Source organism: Diospyros lotus, chromosome 6, assembly GCF_014633365.1.
Source record: "Diospyros lotus cultivar Yz01 chromosome 6, ASM1463336v1, whole genome shotgun sequence".
Lineage (NCBI taxonomy): Eukaryota > Viridiplantae > Streptophyta > Magnoliopsida > Ericales > Ebenaceae > Diospyros > Diospyros lotus.
In genome coordinates this window covers 30,711,083-30,730,294 of record NC_068343.1, presented here as the reverse complement: position 1 = coordinate 30,730,294, position 19,212 = coordinate 30,711,083, and the positions used below count along the sequence as shown (strand labels likewise).

General features: G+C 35.2%; 2 protein-coding genes across 2 annotated transcripts; both read left to right on the top strand.

The window, feature by feature from the left end:
- The first annotated feature begins 8,403 nt into the window (after positions 1-8,403).
- On the top strand, positions 8,404-11,453 carry LOC127804465 (protein FAR1-RELATED SEQUENCE 5-like). Its single transcript, XM_052341329.1, has 8 exons — positions 8,404-8,416; positions 8,557-8,689; positions 8,740-9,879; positions 9,940-10,134; positions 10,252-10,717; positions 10,875-11,000; positions 11,148-11,213; positions 11,373-11,453. Exons 1-8 carry the CDS (start codon positions 8,404-8,406, stop codon positions 11,451-11,453), a joined length of 2,220 nt encoding a protein of 739 aa, XP_052197289.1.
- Positions 11,454-15,203: 3,750 nt separating this feature from the next.
- LOC127803176 (probable carboxylesterase 18) lies at positions 15,204-16,740 on the top strand. The gene is made up of 2 exons (XM_052339234.1): positions 15,204-15,863; positions 15,958-16,740. The coding sequence occupies exons 1-2, from the start codon at positions 15,240-15,242 to the stop codon at positions 16,390-16,392; spliced, it is 1,059 nt and encodes a 352-aa protein (XP_052195194.1). The 5' UTR covers positions 15,204-15,239; the 3' UTR covers positions 16,393-16,740.
- Positions 16,741-19,212: the final 2,472 nt, after the last annotated feature.

Sequence of the window (19,212 nt, the reverse complement as noted above, 5' to 3'; positions counted from 1 at the left end):
TTGTATCTTGTAAAGAGCGTACAAAATCCAAACTAGTGAGTGTGAGACTCCAGAAGTAGTTTGGTGGTGGTGAAGCCAAGTGAAGGCTTCGGTGGTTGTAACAAAAGTTTCATATAGTGGATTTGGTTGAAAATCCTAAGGAAGGAAATCCTTAGGTAGTGGATGTAAGCCATAAGGGCCTAACCACTATACAGCGTTGTGTTCTTCTTTTTACTCTTATTGATTCTTGCTTAATTATACTTGTTTATTTTTGGTTTTGTGCTATCTGAAGTGGCCGAATCCTAAGGCCTACATTCTGGGTGGTTATTTTGATTATACTCTGATTTGCTTTAATTGATCATTCTTTGTACTCATTCAATATTCCATTTGGTTTATTTAAAGACTTGTTATTGCGTGCATTCAAATCACTTGTTTTCACCAAGTTGTAATTTGAAGAGTATATTGGACCAAAGCACATACTAGCACAGCTGGTGGATATCATATTATCCATCTAGTATTTAAGTGCTCCCGTACTCTCAACTACAATTTTGGTTTGTATTAAATTTGTTTTCTCATATATATATGTGCATAAGTTTTGCATTAGAATTTTAAAATGTGTCAATTCACCCCCCTCTTGACTAGGTTAGAACTTAACAGAACCTTTTAGTGAGAAACTCTAAAAAAAGTTTATATAAATGCAAGAATAGGTATAAAACGTACGACAAAATAACGAGGACTACTCCGAAGTGCCTCGAGAACATGTCAGCCTCCTCCAACGAGAGCTTTCTCAAAGGTGCATGCACAATGCCTCTTGGGAGGTCCCTAATCATGTCACATCGGCCCTACCTCATAGAACTCATGCAAACACCACATCCACTGTCCCTTAGTCTCAAGGTCTTCCCCACGAGAGCTTTCTTGATGGCGCACGCATAGCGCCTCTCAGGGGATATCCGACTTCTTCCCTCGGTTAACAATAAATAAGTGCAACAATATGTCCACACGAATTTTATAAATGCAATAGTTGAAAACCGACAAGATATATTTTTCAAGAAATTACATTTCATATATGTAACATGATTTCACGTAAGAGAACGATATGATTTTGCGTACAAAAATGTTATACAAAACACATTTCATGTAATAGTAGTCTCACATAAGAGAACAAAAATAAGATTTGGAGTATAGGAGTCTCACCTTAACTTAGTTTTGGGATTCCTCAAAATTTGTACAAATTCTCAAGTCTTCTGACCAAACCACCTCCTTACACGCCCTCACGCATTGCGCAAGTACTTTTTCTTCTCTAGGAACAAAAGCTTTCTATCCACTAAGCTCAAAGCACTCTCGTTTAGCACGAATTTATCACAACTTAGAATGAGGAAACCCTTGGCCATGAGCACCTTATCTACAGGCTTGGAAACTTGGCCATCAAGTAAGTCACAATCATTTCAAATCTTTCTAAATCTTTCAAGATATTCCAATCATTTCAAATCTTCTAAAATATTCTCTAATCATTCCAAATCTTCTAAGATATTCTCTAACCATTCCAAATCTTCTAAGATTTTCTACAATCATTCTTATCCGAATCAAATCTTATCCAAATCAAATCACATCCAATCAAATCTTATCCAAATCAAATTGAATCCAATCAAATCTCATCAAATCTTATCAAATAAGTCATCATGAGCTTTCATCTTATCTCTAAAGTCATCATAAGACTTTATCCTTAATCTCTTAGATGCCCCTAGGAAAAGGGTTTCAAGAATTACACTTTGGCTTGAACTTTTCAAGTAATTGCACTTAGATGCTTTTCAACTTGGTCCCTAGGCCATTTTTTAATTGCATTTTAGTCCCCCAAAAAAGGACTAATTATGCTAATACCCTTGGTTTTTAGGATAAATTACACTTTTACCCGAACCTCAAAAATTACGATTTTACCCCTAGCTCAGAAACTGAACTTCTCCCTCAAGACCTTCATAACCCTTTGAAATCTCCTATTTCCTCAAGTATTTTTGTTCCAAGGTACTCCCTTCCATTGATTCGACAATTTATTTTACTATCAAGCCATTTTTCGGTATTTTAAACTCACTTAAAATACATGACAATCTCACGAAATTATGGGGTATTACACTTTCTATATTGTTAAATCCCTCTTATCCTTTCCTTATATTCTTTAGGGGGTTGTTCATTGTGTGAGTCTCTACTCCAGTTTTGTTCATGTTGTTCCAGGGATACAACAATTAAATTTGTTTATCCTGGGAAACAACTCAGCAGAGGCTGGCAAGAAAATAGGGAGTAAGATCTGTGCTAGTGATTGGCACTAGCAAGCGTTTGATTGGAGAATGGCTCAATTCATAGCCCGAGAGAGCCGGATGGATGTCCTAAAAAATTTCCCAAAGATATGGTCTTCGGATGGCTAATGACCTTAAGGGTTTTTAGTTGGGTCAGCTCCGGGAGAGTTGTAGGGGTCTCCATGAGGAGCTATGGCTTGGTTGTCTTTGAATGGGTTTTCTAGGTCTTCTGGAAGTTTATAGCAAAAAAATAATTAGAAGGCACGCAATGAGCTCTCCCGCGTAAGCCCTCCGATGCCAACATTAGCTGCAGTGATAATGCAGTACATAGTTTGTGAATGAGTGAGTGTGACTTCGAGTCTTCAGAAAGGTTTAGATCTAAAGAATTGGGATTGGTTTTAGGTCTACGTCTTTGGGTGGTAGATTTGGATCCCGAGAGTATTAATCCAATGGGTATTTATAGGCATTAGGGACTGGTCCACGTGGCAAAATGGGACACATGGCACATGCGAGTGGCTCAACCCTTCGAGCGAGGCATTGGCTTTTCGGGTCTATGAAGAAAGGCCGAAAGGTTTGAAGGGATCTTCGGGGACTAAAAGCCACAAAGACTATCCTTTTAAGGGATTCTGTAAAAAGCCTTGAAGACTCTTCAGGTGTTTGGGATTTGAGAGTTTTTTATCCCGAAGACTCTTTAGGTTTTTCGGAGGCTACTTGCTTGCTTTTGACACATGTTTGGCTAAGGCATGTTTGGTTATCCCTTAACAATTTCAGAGTTGTTCTCTTTATAAGTTTTTGCTCACTTAAATTGTTGTGGTTATTACCTTATCCCTGTAAAGGTTGTAGCTGAGCCTTTGAAAAGCTACCATAGTGGAATGTTAAAAATTCTTGGTAATGAGTTAAGGTAGTAGAATAGGTCGGATTGTGTCGAACTACTATAAATCTTGTGTGCATTGTCTCTTGCATATTCTTTTACATTTGGTTTTCATATATTATGCACTTTCATCTTACATTTCTAGCATTGATTTTGAAATCATAAAAGTCTAAGCATCTTTAATCTATATTCACAACATTGTTTTCAAAAGTATAAAGAAGTTTAAAACACTTTTTTTTACAAACCTTATACCAAATTCGTAAAGTTTTGAAACACCTAATTCAGTTCCCTCTTGAGTGTACACTCCTATTACTCTTTCAAGTTCTATTTAGAATGGGTTTATAGTGTAATCTTATAAATAGTTTGTTTTGCCTATTAAAAACAGAAGTTCAATTTAATAAATATTGTTGCCTATATATAACAATAAATTTATATTTGTCATAGTAATTGATTTTTTGATATTAAAAACTCTTTAAATTATTTTTATCAACACATTTATTAACATTTAGGGAGTCTATTGACTAATTTTGTAAAATTTTCCATAGTGAAAGTTCAGGGGCCAAATCTATATTTTTGTCTTTGCATATTCACGTTTTTTTCTCGTGACCATTCGAACTTTGTGTTATTTTAATTATATCCCTAGATCTGCATTTTCAAGTCATGTTAACTCTCGTATTTTAACTTTTTTTTAGATGACCACTTGAACTTTTCGTTATTTCGATTACAGTTTAGTACTTGTATTTTCGAGTTAATTTAATTTTTGTATTTTGACGTCTAAAAAAAATTTAATTGATTAGAAAATTCAAGTACACGGATGAAATATCCGAGTTTGTAAGAGATTTTTCATTCTATTTCCACAGCATTTACATGTTTTTGGAAAATATTTTTGAAAACCTTATGAATTTCTTACGGTGCTTGCTTAGTGTAAGCATATCTTTCAAAAGGAACTTGAGGCTTCATCTTCCAAGTGGTGTTACTCACACTCGAAGTGCCAAGAATTTTGATTCTTTTATTGTTGTTCTTTCTATGCATGTTGCTCATTCTATTGGCGCTACTCATCTTAGCAGTGTGCTTTTCCTAGCATTGCTATTTGGATTGACAAATGTATCTCACAAGTAAGTCAATGAGTTGTTGCACCTATTCTTTCAAATAGACCAACCGATCTAGAGGTGGAAGAGGTTCTCTGATGGCTATTGGTTTTCTGAGTTGGTAATATTTACTTGACTGTGAGATGAATCATGTCTGGGAGTCATAGGGTTGACATGTTGGAAAGAGTAGGCAGGTTGAGGCAAGCAAATGTAATAAAAGATCAATCTCACAATAGATGCTTAATGATGATGGAATGATGGACCAATTACCACGCGTTGTCTCAAGAACTAAATTTCAGGATCTATACTTGCAAGAAAATGAGACAGTACTAGGTCTTTTAGTATGGCTTTTAGCACCCAAGTCAGTAATGAAACACAAAAAGAGTAATGATGAGTTTATTGTCAAATCATTTTACCTATTGAGACCCTTTATTTTATAGGCTAAAAGAAGGCAAGAAATTTGAAGTTATTCCCAAGATGGTTGGGTTTCTATAGATTTTCTTCTGAATTCTTTATTATCAAATAGCAAAACTACTAATTTGAATTTAAATTGAGATAGATCTATTAGATTTGACTTTTTACGTCTCACTACAAAAAATCAAGCATTTTTAGTGACGAAAAAACCTGTCGCTAAAACTTTAAATTATGTCGCCAAAATTGGTGTCGCTAAATTTTAGCGACGAAGTAATTTAGTGACGGAATCAGCGACGAAATTTTTTTCGTTGCTAAATTAGCGACAGAATTTATCCATCGACAAATCAGCCATGGAAAAAAAAATAAAAGCAGTGCCCACACAAAGTGTGAGCATCGCGTGGCCTCACCTTTGCTCGCCACTTGGTGAGCCCACCAACAGCCACATGGCGACGTGAAATTATTTTCTAGCAAGAGCATTTTTTATGCCTTTCCCAAAGATTGAACCCTGGACCTCCAAACTCATCCTTGTGCGCGTGACCAGCTCATCTAGAAAACTCATTGGTTTATCAAGCGCATAAAATATTTTTATAGTATTTTTGTTTAAACTTTTCAAAATTACATTTACACCCCAAAAATTTTTAAAATATTTCATCACTCATTTTGAATTTTATTTTTTTTTTATTTTTAGCAACAGGTATGACCCCGTCACTAAATTTTAAATATTTATTTAATTTTTTTATTTTTTAGCTAAATTTATATTTTTTATTTCTTTTTTTCTTTTTTAGCGATAGGATGACCCCGTTGCTAAATTTTATATTTTATATTTTTTATTCTTTTATCTTTTAGAGACGGGTGTGAGCCTGTCACTAAATCTTACATTTTTTGTTTACTTTTTTTAAAAAAAAATTAGCAACGGGTGTGGCACCGTCACTAAATTTTATATTTTATTTTATTTTATTTTTTAGCGACAGGTATGAATCCGTCGTTAAATTTTACATTATTTATTAATTTTTTTATTTTTTAGTGATGGGGTGACCCCGTTGCTAAATTTTATATTATTTATTTAATTTTTTTTATTTTTTATCAACTGAAAAATTCCGTCACTAAATTTTACGTTATTTATTTAGCAACAGGGTGACCCCTCCACTAAATTTTACGTTTTTTATTTTTTAGCGACAGGATGGCCCCTTCGCTAAATTTTACATTATTTAATTAACTTTTTTTTATTTTTTAGTGAGGGGATGACCTTATGGCTAAATTTTACATTATTTATTTAATTTTTAGCGACGGGGTCATCCCGTTGCTAAATTTTATATTTTTATTTTATTTTTATTTTTTAATGATAGGTGTGGCCCATCGCTAAATTTTATATTTTATTTTTTATTTTTTTTCTTTTTTAGCAACGAGATTTTCCTCCCTAATTCTGTCACGAGTCTTTCCGTCGCTAATTTAAAAAAATGTTTAACAAAATTAGCGACGCAATAATTCCATCATTAAATTTCGTTACTAAAAAATATTTTTCTTGTAGTGTCTAGATTTGAGAATTAAATCTACGTTAATTTTTTTAACTTTGGATCTAGGTCATAGAAAATGACACGTGCAATTCTTGTACAGGACTTGAATTTTCGACACGTGATGAGGTCGAATGGACTTCCTTAAAAGGGCATTCTAGTAGTTTTACCATGCCACATCATTGTCGTAACTCAAGTTTTGCTTTGCTAATGCATTTTTCTTGTAGTATTTTTTGATGGAACATTGTTTGGACTATAGTTTAGAGTCTTTAGACTATATATTAAAGTGTTTTTAAAGTAAAGTTTAAGGACTACTTAGTAAGTAAAAAAGGACGGTAACGACTGTTTGTGTGTGTCATGGCGTCTTGAGCTGAGTTTTGCTGTTCCGTTTGCCTGCATGTCCTCTTGTCTCTTCATCCATTAAAAATTAGTCATATCACCCAAATAACACATAATTAAATAGTGATTATTTTAAAAAAATTATAAAATTATGATTTTAAAAATTTAATGAAAAAATCATAATTTTATAATTTTTTTAAAATAATCACTATTTAATTATGTATTTTACCTTAAAGATGTAGCTGACTTTTATTTGATGGACAGGCAGGCGGGACTGCATTAATTTTATAATTTTTTTGTTTAATTTTATAATTTTTAAAATAATTATTATTTAATAATTTGTTTTTTTTGAGTGACGTCACTAATTTTTATTGGATAATGCTATATGTCCCGGAAAGGTTACAGGAAGTTTTACAGGAAATATTTTAATTTTTTTCTGATTTTATTTTATCTTTCTTGGCATTTGTGCCCCCCTCCCCCGTTTTAATTTCTTTTCGATTTTATTTTATTTCTTTGCCATTTATGCCCCCTCCCCCCACCCAATTTCTCCCGCCCACTTTTCTGGAAACTTCCCCCCTCTCTCTCTCTCTCTCCCCCTCCATTTCCCCCACTCTCCTCGCGACCCTTGCTGTAAAATCTTCGCCATTCGCCGGATCGCCATCTCGGCCCAGCCCTGTCCACATCCCTCCCTCCCATGTAACCCACCACCCCCTTCCGTCCGCATCCCTCCCTCCCCTGTAACCTGCCACCCCCTTCCGTCGTCCGTCGCTCGCTGTTCGCCTTCACTTTTCAAAAGTGGGATTTCAGTTCGACAGTCGAGATCGCTGCTGAAGGTTAAAGATACCCAACTGTTTGTGGTAAATTTCATGATCTGAAAAAGAAAAAAAAAAAAAACCCTAAGTTTGATTTGCTTGACACGGATCACTTGTTTTCCCTCTGGTTTAATTTGTCTTTGTTTGGGTTAGTTTTAGACCGATTGTGTGTCCGTTGGACTATTGATGATTGTGCTGATTGGGACTTGAGGTTGTTTGAGTTGAGGGCGATTGTTTGGCTTTCTGGCTGATTTTTAGTTTTTTGGATAATAAAGAACGCATATATTGTGCTTAATAATTTTAAAATAAGTCTTTCTATAGCAAATTTTTTGTTGATAGTTGTTGAATAAGATGCTGTCTTGCATTGTTGTTTCAGTGCCTTAACATACGATTGTTGATAGTTGATAGTTGTTAATAGTTTATAGTTGTTGATGTTGTCTTGCATTGTTGTTTCAGTTGTTGATTTTTAGTTATTGTTGGTAGTAGTTGTTTCATTATTGCTGGTAGTAGTTGTTTCAGTGCAAGACACCCTATATTTTGTTGATAATTTCCAAATACTTCCATGCTTTGCATTCTGTGTGTTTGCTTTGTAATCTGAAAATGATTACTTCAATTCACCAATTTGATGTACACATACAAGTACAGCTTTAAAAATGCATTTTTAATACTTGTAATTTGATATAACCTTGTGAAAGCAAATTGAGCATACCTATTTCAGCTTTAAAAATGACAATTTGATCTTCCGTTTGCTTTGCTGATAGTTTTATGCTATCTTGTTGTCTTGCAATGGGCCTCTAAATGCATTTCTTATTTCATTAATGGTATGCAAAGTACTTTGATGGTTTATTATTTCTTATTGTAAGGAAAGTCTCCCTCACCCGTTTCATAATTCAAGGAAAGCCTCGCTCATTCGTTTCTTTGAAAAGAGAAAATATAGGTACGATTTCCTTGTAATTTTAATCAAATTTTGCTATTTGGGTTCGAGTATTTGTAATAATTAATACGTTTTTTCATATTAGGTGCCAATCCTATTGGGTTTGACTAATTGTAACACTATTGATAGCAAAGTCGTCACTTACAATATACAGTGTCTCAATTGCCATGACAGACAAAGGTAATAATATTGGTTATCTTACATCCCATGATCTTCATTCTTTCATAGCCAATTAATTTCAAATAAAGGTTTATCATATTAACACATAGATGCACTACATAAGAATTGTTTCTAAAATTATTTTGTATCATCTAATCCAGGAAACGTAGTTCGTAGTTCTGAAGACGAATGTTATGAAGTGCCTAACGAATTACTAGTCACAGAAAATCTTGATGTACACAATGATGAAACCTTAGTAAAAGATAGTCAGATTGTCCCGGAGGTTGGGATGAAGTTTAATGATGTGAATGAATTTTTGAATTTTACAAAAGTTATGCTTATAGCGTAGGCTTTCCAGTTAGAAAAAGAAATTCGAAGAAGGGTGATGATGGTGCTTTGAGATATGTGACATTTGAATGTAGTCGGGGGGGTAATAGAGTTGGTAGCACAAGCACTTCTTTGAAGCCCCAACCAACAATCCATATAGGCTGTAAAGCCAAGATAACAGCTGGTACAAATTTGAATGGTGTTTGGCGTATTAATAAAGTATATCTTGAACACAATCATAAAATAAGTCCGTCCAAATCAAGGCTTTACCGATGCAATCGTGAAGTTAGTGCACATATTAAACGGAGGCTTGAAGTTAATGATTTAGCCGGGATTCCTTTACATAAAAGTTTTAATTCAGCTGTTGTCGAAGCTGGTGGATACGACCAGTTGGCATGCATAGAAAAGGATTGTCGAAACTACATTGAAAAAGTAAGGCGACTACTACTTGGGGAAGGAGATGCTATAGCAATACAAGCTTACTTTTCAAAAATGCAAACAATGTGTCCCGGTTTCTACTTCAATATAGATTTGGATGAGGAATGCCAGTTGAAGAATGTATTTTGGGCTGATAACAGGTGTAGGCAAACATATAAAGAGTTCAGAGATGTTGTAACATTTGATACAACATACTTAACTAATAAGTACGAGATGCCTTTTGCCCCTTTTGTTGGTGTGAACCACCATGGACAGTCAACCTTACTCGGTTGCGGTCTATTGTCGAATGAGGATACAACAACATTTGTTTGGCTTTTTAGGACGTGGCTTGAATGTATGCATGGTCAGGCTCCCAATGGAATAATTACCGATCAAGACAGGGCAATGCAAGCAGCAATTGAGATTGTTTTTCCCAATACAAAGCATAGATGGTGTTTATGGCATATACTAAAAAAGTTGCCAGAAAAGTTTGGGAGTCATCCATGTAAGGGATTGATACTTTCGACAGTACATGGTCTAGTGTACGACTCACAACATCAAGAAGACTTTGAGCATGGTTGGACTGCGATGGTTGACCAATTTAATTTGCATGAGAACAATTGGTTGTCTGGACTATTTGAAAACAGAAGCCGTTGGGTTCCATGCTTCTTGAAAACTACTTTTTGGGCAGGGATGTCAACAACTCAACGTAGTGAGAGTATTAATGCATTTTTTGATGGGTATGTTCATTCCAAAACTTCTCTTAAGCAATTTGTTGAATAATATGAGCGGGCACTCAGGTGTAAGGTTGAAAAAGAGTTTCAAGCTGATTTTAAGTCATTCTCGCAAATGGTCCCATGTGCTACTAAGTATGCAATTGAAAAGCAATTTCAAGAAGTGTATACAATATCAAAATTTAGGGAATTTCAAGAGGAATTTACTGGGAAGGTTTACTGTGAAGTTGTATCTTCTAATATGGGTGGTTCGATGCCAAGGTACGATGTGCGAGAAGATGTTATGCTTGACGGGGGAGTTAGGAAAAAAATGTTCACAGTTTTATTTCAAAGAAAAACTACTGAATTTGTTTGTAGTTGTCATCTATTTGAGTTCAGGGGAATAGTGTGCAGGCATGCGATATTAGTTTTGCTCCGTAATGATATCACTATACTTCCCGAGAGGTATATCCTTAGGAGGTGGAGGAGAGATGTAAGTAGACGACACACAAGAGTAGCAGTTAATTACGATGGTTGGATGAACACTCCTGCTCAAGTAAGATTTGACAAAATGTGCAATGCCTTTACTAATGTAGCAGACTTGGCGGCTGATGATGAAAACCAAGTTTATGGGATCATGGAGTGGATTGAATCTAAAACAGCTCAACTTTCCATGTCACAACCCGTACATGGCGGTGGAAGTAATTTGGATTCCCAAGCAAGTGTACCAATGGCCCTTAATTCTCTATCAATAGAACTTGTTGGAACTGCTAACATGCTCAATCCGAAATACTCGAGAACAAAAGGAGCTCCGAAGAAATTACGGAAAAAAGGTCAATTGGAGAAGAATTCTAAGAAATCCAAGGTATGCAAACTAACATGCAAAACAAAACAAATGCCAATGATTTTATTTATACAGGGACCACCATTAAAAAAAATAATAATTATAGAGAATTAATGACTTATAATGACTAAATTATATAAATGATTTTATTTAATTGCGACGTTTGAATGACTTACAGATAGTTGCGAGTACAGATAGAGGCAAAACAAAGGTTCAACATAGTTCATTGGATAATGACGACTCACAACCATCACAGGCATTAGATTCATCCCAGTATCCAATATATTGGACAGATCAGTCTTTGGTAAATTATCAATCATTATCAATATTTTAACATAAACATTAGATTGCATCCAAATTTATTAATCTGGAGTTATGAAATGTAAAAGCCAATGAAAATGCACAATTTTGTTCGAATTTTATTTATTTATTTGTTTTATTTTATTTGCAGGGGCAATCTCAAGGGTATACAAAAAGCAATATCTTGACACCCGGACCACCTTACGGGCATCAGCATGTACAATATGTTTAGCAGCTATCACCATCCCCTCTGAGGCCTACTATATTCCATAATATTGTATTCGATACTTCAGGTATATCTACACTACTTTCAAAAAAATATTGTTAGTTTAATATTATAGGAAGTTGTTCATTAATTGTTTTTTCCTACATGCAGGTAACGTGGTACCACATTTTAATCAATACTTGCAGGGAGGGCCGGGACCATGAGTTCTACACATCTAATTGTTGCATTTAGCTAGATCGAAGTAGAAGATCTAAGATTTTAGTGACATTGAAGATTTTATAATTGTAGTTTTAATTTTGAAATATGTAAACTCTAACAATTTCGCTTTCATTATTTAAGATTGTTTAATCTAAACTAATGAAAATTTTCAAAATGGTATTAGATTGGTACACAGCTAATTCTTAAGGATTATCCCATGAATTCTTGATGTACATGTACAAGCAGAGCCCTTTTTGGATTGTTTGGTGTTATAGGACTTGCATCTGAGGCATTTGTGTGCAAAGTGTGAAACGTAGGCAGGAGCCAAATTTTTGAGAGAAATAAAAAACCAAGGCATGAGATCACGAAATGACATGCTTGGTTAGATTAAACTAGTAGTGCCTACTGCTGAAGTCCTTTCTTCTGAGTATGTGGGAGGATTTTACAACAACATCAGAAACCTTAATCCCACTAGGTAAGGCATGGGAGGATTTTATCTTGGTTAAAATTTGAAAGCGTATAACCTGTGAAGTTAAAATATTGGTGTCCCCAGGAAGGGAAATTAGGCTTTTACTTTGCTTTTGTATATCCTTGGACCTATCTAAGCATGTCTATATCTTTTATTCAATCTATTTTTCAGTTGTCACTGTCAAAAAACAAAAAACAAAAAACGTTAATCATATAATTCAGTTTGTACAGTCTTAATTTCTTGATGTGAAATTTTTGGAAATTATAAAGTTTTTAAGGTCAGTGACACTAAATGTAGGTATGATCAGTTAGCTATTCATTCAGATGCATCAGCAATGCAAGTTAAGCTACATATGGTTATTGATGAATTCCCTGCCCATAATCGTTTTGTTATAAATGAAACCCCCTGCATACTATTCATGGTGGTTTCATCCCCAAAGTTTAATATTGAGTTTAATTACTTATTTCCTTTCTTTCTTTGTTTCTTGTTTTCACCTTTCCATCATATATGCATTTGGAATTCTCACGTGGGATGACAAATTGGAGTTACAACAATCTTCATCCTTTTATATCCTTCAAGTTGCCTTATCCAATGTTTCTTTGTAGGTTATCTTGCATGTTTACAACTGCAACATGTTCTATTTAAGAAATCCAAGGTATGCAAACTAACATGCAAAACAAAACAAAAGTTAGTGATTACCATGCCAAAAAAAAAAAAAACAAGAACATCAAATAATTACTTGATACTAGCATGTTATCAATAAAAAAGCAAACCAATTGGATTGAATATTTTTAAGTTTTACATTCCACAACAAAATTTTGATTAATGGACAATATAATTATACATATAAAGAAAAAAAAAAACTAGCTAAGTTAATTTGTCATAAGGTCAAGAACTAATATTTCATTTTCCCTTGTGAAACGTTACATTGAGAGATATCTCCACATTTTCCTCTTCAGAAATGCGAGCAATAAATCTGAATGCACGAGCTATATCTTGTTTGATTTCTTCTGTGGTGGATGATTCGGCTGAAGCAACACCACTTGATTCACCTTCTTCATACACTCCTCCACTTGATTCACCTTCTTCATACACTCCTCCACTTGATTGTCCTCTAAAAGCGCCAGCTTTCTTTTGGGGGCATTCATCACCCCACTTGAAATATCCGCAATCATCACTACAACAGAAAAACATCCGTCCTTTATTTATTGTATTCTTCTCTACTTCCATCCATTTCACAAACCCCTGTCCACATGAAGGGCAATGTTGCTTGGTGGGACATCCTAGCAAGGTATGACCAGGATGTCTACAACTATGACATATTCCTCTGTTTTTTCCCACCATTGTAAGATTCTGCAACGTCCACAATTATAGATAAATAATATTTCAACAATGATTGTCAAATTATCGGAACAATTAGTCACATTATTACCTTTGTCTGTCATGGCAATTGAGACACTATATAGGTACAATTAGTCAAACCCAATAGGATTGGCATCTAAACTTACATACATACAAAAAACGTATTAATTTTTTTTCCCACAATACGAAAATAATTACATTACATGAATTTTAACTTTTCTAATAATAAATTTACACATCCAAATAGCAAAATTTAATTAGAATTACAAGGAAATCGTACCTATATTTTCTCTTTTCAAAGAAACGAATGAGCGAGGCTTTCCTTGAATTATGAAACGGGTGAGGGAGACTTTCCTTACAATAAGAAATAATAAACCATCAAAGTACTTTGCATACCATTAATGAAATAAGAAATGCATTTAGAGGCCCATTGCAAGACAACAAGATAGCATAAAACTATCAGCAAAGCAAACGGAAGATCAAATTGTCATTTTTAAAGCTGAAATAGGTATGCTCAATTTGCTTTCACAAGGTTATATCAAATTACAAGTATTAAAAATGCATTTTTAAAGCTGTACTTGTATGTGTACATCAAATTGGTGAATTGAAGTAATCATTTTCAGATTACAAAGCAAACACACAGAATGCAAAGCATGGAAGTATTTGGAAATTATCAACAAAATATAGGGTGTCTTGCACTGAAACAACTACTACCAGCAATAATGAAACAACTACTACCAACAATAACTAAAAATCAACAACTGAAACAACAATGCAAGACAACATCAACAACTATAAACTATTAACAACTATCAACTATCAACAATCGTATGTTAAGGCACTGAAACAACAATGCAAGACAGCATCTTATTCAACAACTATCAACAAAAAATTTGCTATAGAAAGACTTATTTTAAAATTATTAAGCACAATATATGCGTTCTTTATTATCCAAAAAACTAAAAATCAGCCAGAAAGCCAAACAATCGCCCTCAACTCAAACAACCTCAAGTCCCAATCAGCACAATCATCAATAGTCCAACGGACACACAATCGGTCTAAAACTAACCCAAACAAAGACAAATTAAACCAGAGGGAAAACAAGTGATCCGTGTCAAGCAAATCAAACTTAGGGTTTTTTTTTTTTTTTTCTTTTTCAGATCATGAAATTTACCACAAACAGTTGGGTATCTTTAACCTTCAGTAGTGATCTCGACTGTCGAACTGAAATCCCACTTTTGAAAAGTGAAGGCGAACAGCGAGCGATGAACGACGGAAGGGGGTGGCAGGTTACAGGGGAGGGAGGGATGCGGACGGAAGGGGGTGGTGGGTTACATGGGAGGGAGGGATGTGGACAGGGCTGGGCCGAGATGGCGATCCGGCAAATGGCGAAGATTTTACAGCAAGGGTCGCGGGGAGAGTGGGGGAAATGGAGGGGGAGAGAGAGAGAGAGGGGGGAAGTTTCCAGAAAAGTGGGCGGGAGAAATTGGGTGGGGGAGGGGGCGTAAATGGCAAAGAAATAAAATAAAATCGAAAAGAAATTAAAACGGGGGAGGGGGGCGCAAATGCCAAGAAAGATAAAATAAAATCAGAAAAAAATTAAAATATTTCCTGTAAAACTTCTTGTAACCTTTCCGGGACATATAGCATTATCCAATAAAAATTAGTGACGTCACTCAAAAAAACAAATTATTAAATAATAATTATTTTAAAAATTATTTGATGGACGGGCAGGCGGGACTGCATTAATTTTATAATTTTTTTTGTTTAATTTTATAATTTTTAAAATAATTATTATTTAATAATTTGTTTTTTTTAGTGACGTCACTAATTTTTATTAGATGGAAAGGCAGGGGAACAGGGCTCCGTGAGCCACTCGTACGCGCAGTGATGTAAGTACGATTGCGTGTGTGTCTCTCTCTATATATATGTGTCCGTGAGAGAGAGAGAGAGAGAGAGAGTAGAAGATCACAAATTAGGAGTTGTTGATGGCGGAGGCGAGATCAGAGACCAAAGAATCAAAATTCGGTGAAAAAGCAGCGGCGAAGGCGGCGGCTCTTCCATGGAAGACTCGTGTCTCGTACTTTGTTATGTCGATGGTGACCGATGTGTCTCGCCGGGGTGACGGTTCGGTGAACAGGAGATTGTTGAACTTTTTAGATTTCAAAGCCCCTCCAAACCCCACCAAGCCCATCCGCGGCGTCAGGACCTTCGACCTGACCGTCGATCCTCATCGGAAGCTTTGGTTCCGCGTCTTCGTCCCCTCCGACGCCCACAATTCTTCGCCGCTGCCTGTGATGGTGTTCTTCCACGGCGGAGGTTTCGTTTTCCTGAGCGCTGACAACAAGGCCTACGACGCCGTCTGTCGCCGATTTGCCCGCCGAGTCCACGCCATCGTGATCTCAGTCAACTATCGCCTTGCCCCCGAACATCGCTACCCGGCCCAGTACGAGGACGGCTTCGACGTCCTCAAATTCCTGGACCAGCAGCAAAATGGGTTGCCGGAAACGGCCGATCTGTCTCAATGCTTCCTGATTGGAGACAGCGCCGGGGCGAATCTTGCTCACCATGTGGCCAAGCGAGCGGCGGAGTCAAAGTTCCGGCAACTAAAGGTACGCACGCATATACGTGTAGATGGATGTGGATTCAACTCTTCTTCTTCTTCTTCTTCAATTGAATCATAATAATAATGGTATTTTATATAAGGTGGTCGGGCTGGTGGCAATCCAGCCTTTCTTCGGCGGAGAAGAGAGGACGGAGCCGGAGAAGAGATTGACGCAGCTGGTGACGATGGAGCGGACGGACTGGATGTGGAAGGCGTTTATGGGGCCCAAGTATGAGGGCAGGGACCACGAGTCCATCAACGTGAGTGGGCCTCGGACGGCGGACATAGCTGCGGTGGAGGGGTTTCCGGCGACGGTGGTGGTGGTGGGAGGGTTTGACGGGCTGCAGGAGTGGCAGCGGCGCTACTACCGGTGGCTGAAGGCGGGCGGCAAGGAGGCCCATCTGCTGGAGTATCCCAACTCGGTTCACGCTTTCTACATGTTCCGGGAGCTGCCGGAATCTGCCCACTTGATTTCTCAGGTCGCCGATTTCATCCACGCCCACTCCTCTGCTTCCGCTTCTTCCATGGCTGCTTAATTATCAAATTATTAATTTTTTAAGAACAGAACCGCTGTAGCAATACACGCATTCCCTTTCCTAAATCACTAATTATTAGTGGGAGGTGGAGATGGGCACCGCCGGAGGTGGCTGTGGTGGGTTTATTAGCGGGTAGGTAGCTGGGGGTAGATGAAAGCCTAAGTGGTGGGCATTGGAAGTCACCATTTATTGTTTGCTTTCCCAACCGCTTTACTTCGTCCCTTTCGGTTATTTTATCATTTATCTGTAGCCCTCCCCAATTTGAATTTATCTGTAGCCCTCCCCCTCTTTCATTATTTAATTTAAAATAAAATTATTATTGAATAATGCTGGTCATTATTTTTTTGATGAGTATACCCTTCATGTGCGTGCGTTTGATTACGTAATGAAATTTATATAAAAAAATTATTTTTTAAATAATTAAATTGTTTAGAATTAAATTTTAGGGAAAATGTCAATTGAAAGTATTTGATTCACTTAATTTTTTACTTAAAAATTATAATATTTTTTAATTTTTGATATTTGATTATCATTGAATTCTAGAGAATTATCTAAAAATAAATTAAATATACATACACAAAATATTCAAACAATAAATCAAATATATATATACTCAGAGAATGAAAGAGTCGTCGTCATTATTCTTGGGTGTCGCTGTCGTTGCTGGCCGTCGCCACCATCCTTATTCACTCATCGACTGCTATCATTGTGGGCTTGGCTATAATAAGTTGTATTCTTGTGGTTAACAAAAACACAACTTATCCTAGGGTTCTTGGTGAAATTACATGATTTAATTGTGACTTTTTCAAAGATTAGGCGTTAGTGCAATTTTTAGAAACTAGTGGTCCTAGCCATAAATTGTTAAAAAATATGAGAAATTGTGAGAATTGAATTATTGATGTGAAATTTATGAGATGTGGGACCATGGTAGTCTAATTGAAACATCTTGAATCAGGATATTATCGTCACTTCGATTTGGAGTGTAACATTCAAGTATTTTGAGAAAAAAATAATTTTTTGTATTTTTGTGATTTATTAGAAATTTGTAATTTTGAAGAATTTAATAGAAGACATTAAATTTATCGTATCTTTGATGAGATATGATAGAAAATTGTGAATTTTTTAAGGCTTAAATTATTGTTAAGTGTTTAAGGTGAATAAAATATTATAATAATTGATATATAATAAATAATATATATATATATAATAAAATAAGAGAAATAAAGATAATTCTGAAGTAAAGTGGCCGTCACTATGATAAGTTATATTAATAACATATATTAATAGTAATTTAATAAATATGTTGTGTGTTATATATATAAGCAAGGAAAAGGGGAGGAGGCTCCCACGCGCTGCCATCTCAGACATTGTGTTGGTGGGGGGGGGGGAACGTCAGTAATAATGATAAAAAATTTAACAAAAGAGGCAAATGAAAAAGTACAATTTTGTTCATCTTCTTTAAGGAGGGTGACTTTAACTTCCAATATTTTAGGGGTTAAAGTTAACAGAGGGACAACCCCTTTGTTACTTTTGGGCTGCCCTCTTAACCCTCAGAACACTGAGAGTTAAGATCACTCTCGTTAAAAAAGGTGAACAAAATTGCACTTCAAATAAAAAGTGAGATTGGCAGGCGTAACAATGTTATATATGTATGTCAATATATATATTATAAATTATAATATAATAAGATTATATATATATATAGATAGATAGATAAAATAGGGTCATTAAAGCTCTTAGCGAATAAGTCGGGCAAATGATATGTTAGGGTGTGTTTGATAGTATTTAGGTGGAAATAAAAGTGTTTTCCAACTTACATGGAAAACAAAAATCATCTCCCCCTAGATGAAATTTTTTATGGAAAAGAGCCAAAAACATGCTTTAATAGTTGTATTATAGAATTCAATTCCATAAAAAATGTAGTGTGCCAAACACCTAAGATGTAATTCAATTTCTTGGATGAGATATTTTTTATGTATTTTTTATACTATCAAACACACTTTTAGTATCAATTTAATGGGTCATGAATTTGATTTTTATCCTGCTTAGCGAGTTGAAGTCTCGTATCTATGATTTATCTTTCTTAATATAATTAAAAGCACGACTAATGGGGAGAGTGTAAAAACAATTATTCTAAAAAGGGTTATTAAATTATTAAGTAAAATATGTGAAAATTCTAGGGGAAGAAAATTGAATTGAGGTGATATGGCAAAGACTATTTTGTGAAAGGAAAGTTAAATTGATGGATTGAAAGCCATTGAGAATAAAGAAGAGGGCATGGGGAGCAGAGGCACATGATTGCCCCTGAAAAGGTGGAATTTGAAGAGTTTTTTCTAAAGTCTTCAAATTGATATTATAATAAATAATAAATGATAAAAAAATTAATATAATAGGAGATAATGAGAGAGCAGGTTGTAGTTCACATGAAACTACCAACTTAATGTATAATATATAAAAGGAGATATATAATATTATATTTTAATAAAAGAGAAATTTAAAATTTGAGAGGTTGGATTAGAGAAGATGTTGCTATACGCATATATGCAATATATATATATATATACAATATGTTAATAGATATATATATATATATATATTTGGATTTATTAGAAAGAAATTGAATAAGAGGCAATTGCAAGCTGCCATATACATATATATATATATATAGATGTTATATAATATATTTTATACTTTATATAAAAAGAGGTAATGTGCGTCCATGCACATTGAGAGCCACATTTTCTCTCATGTGCTGCTGAATTAATATGTTCTCCTTTGTCACTCTCTTCCTTTCATGTGCTGTCAATTTAATATATATAT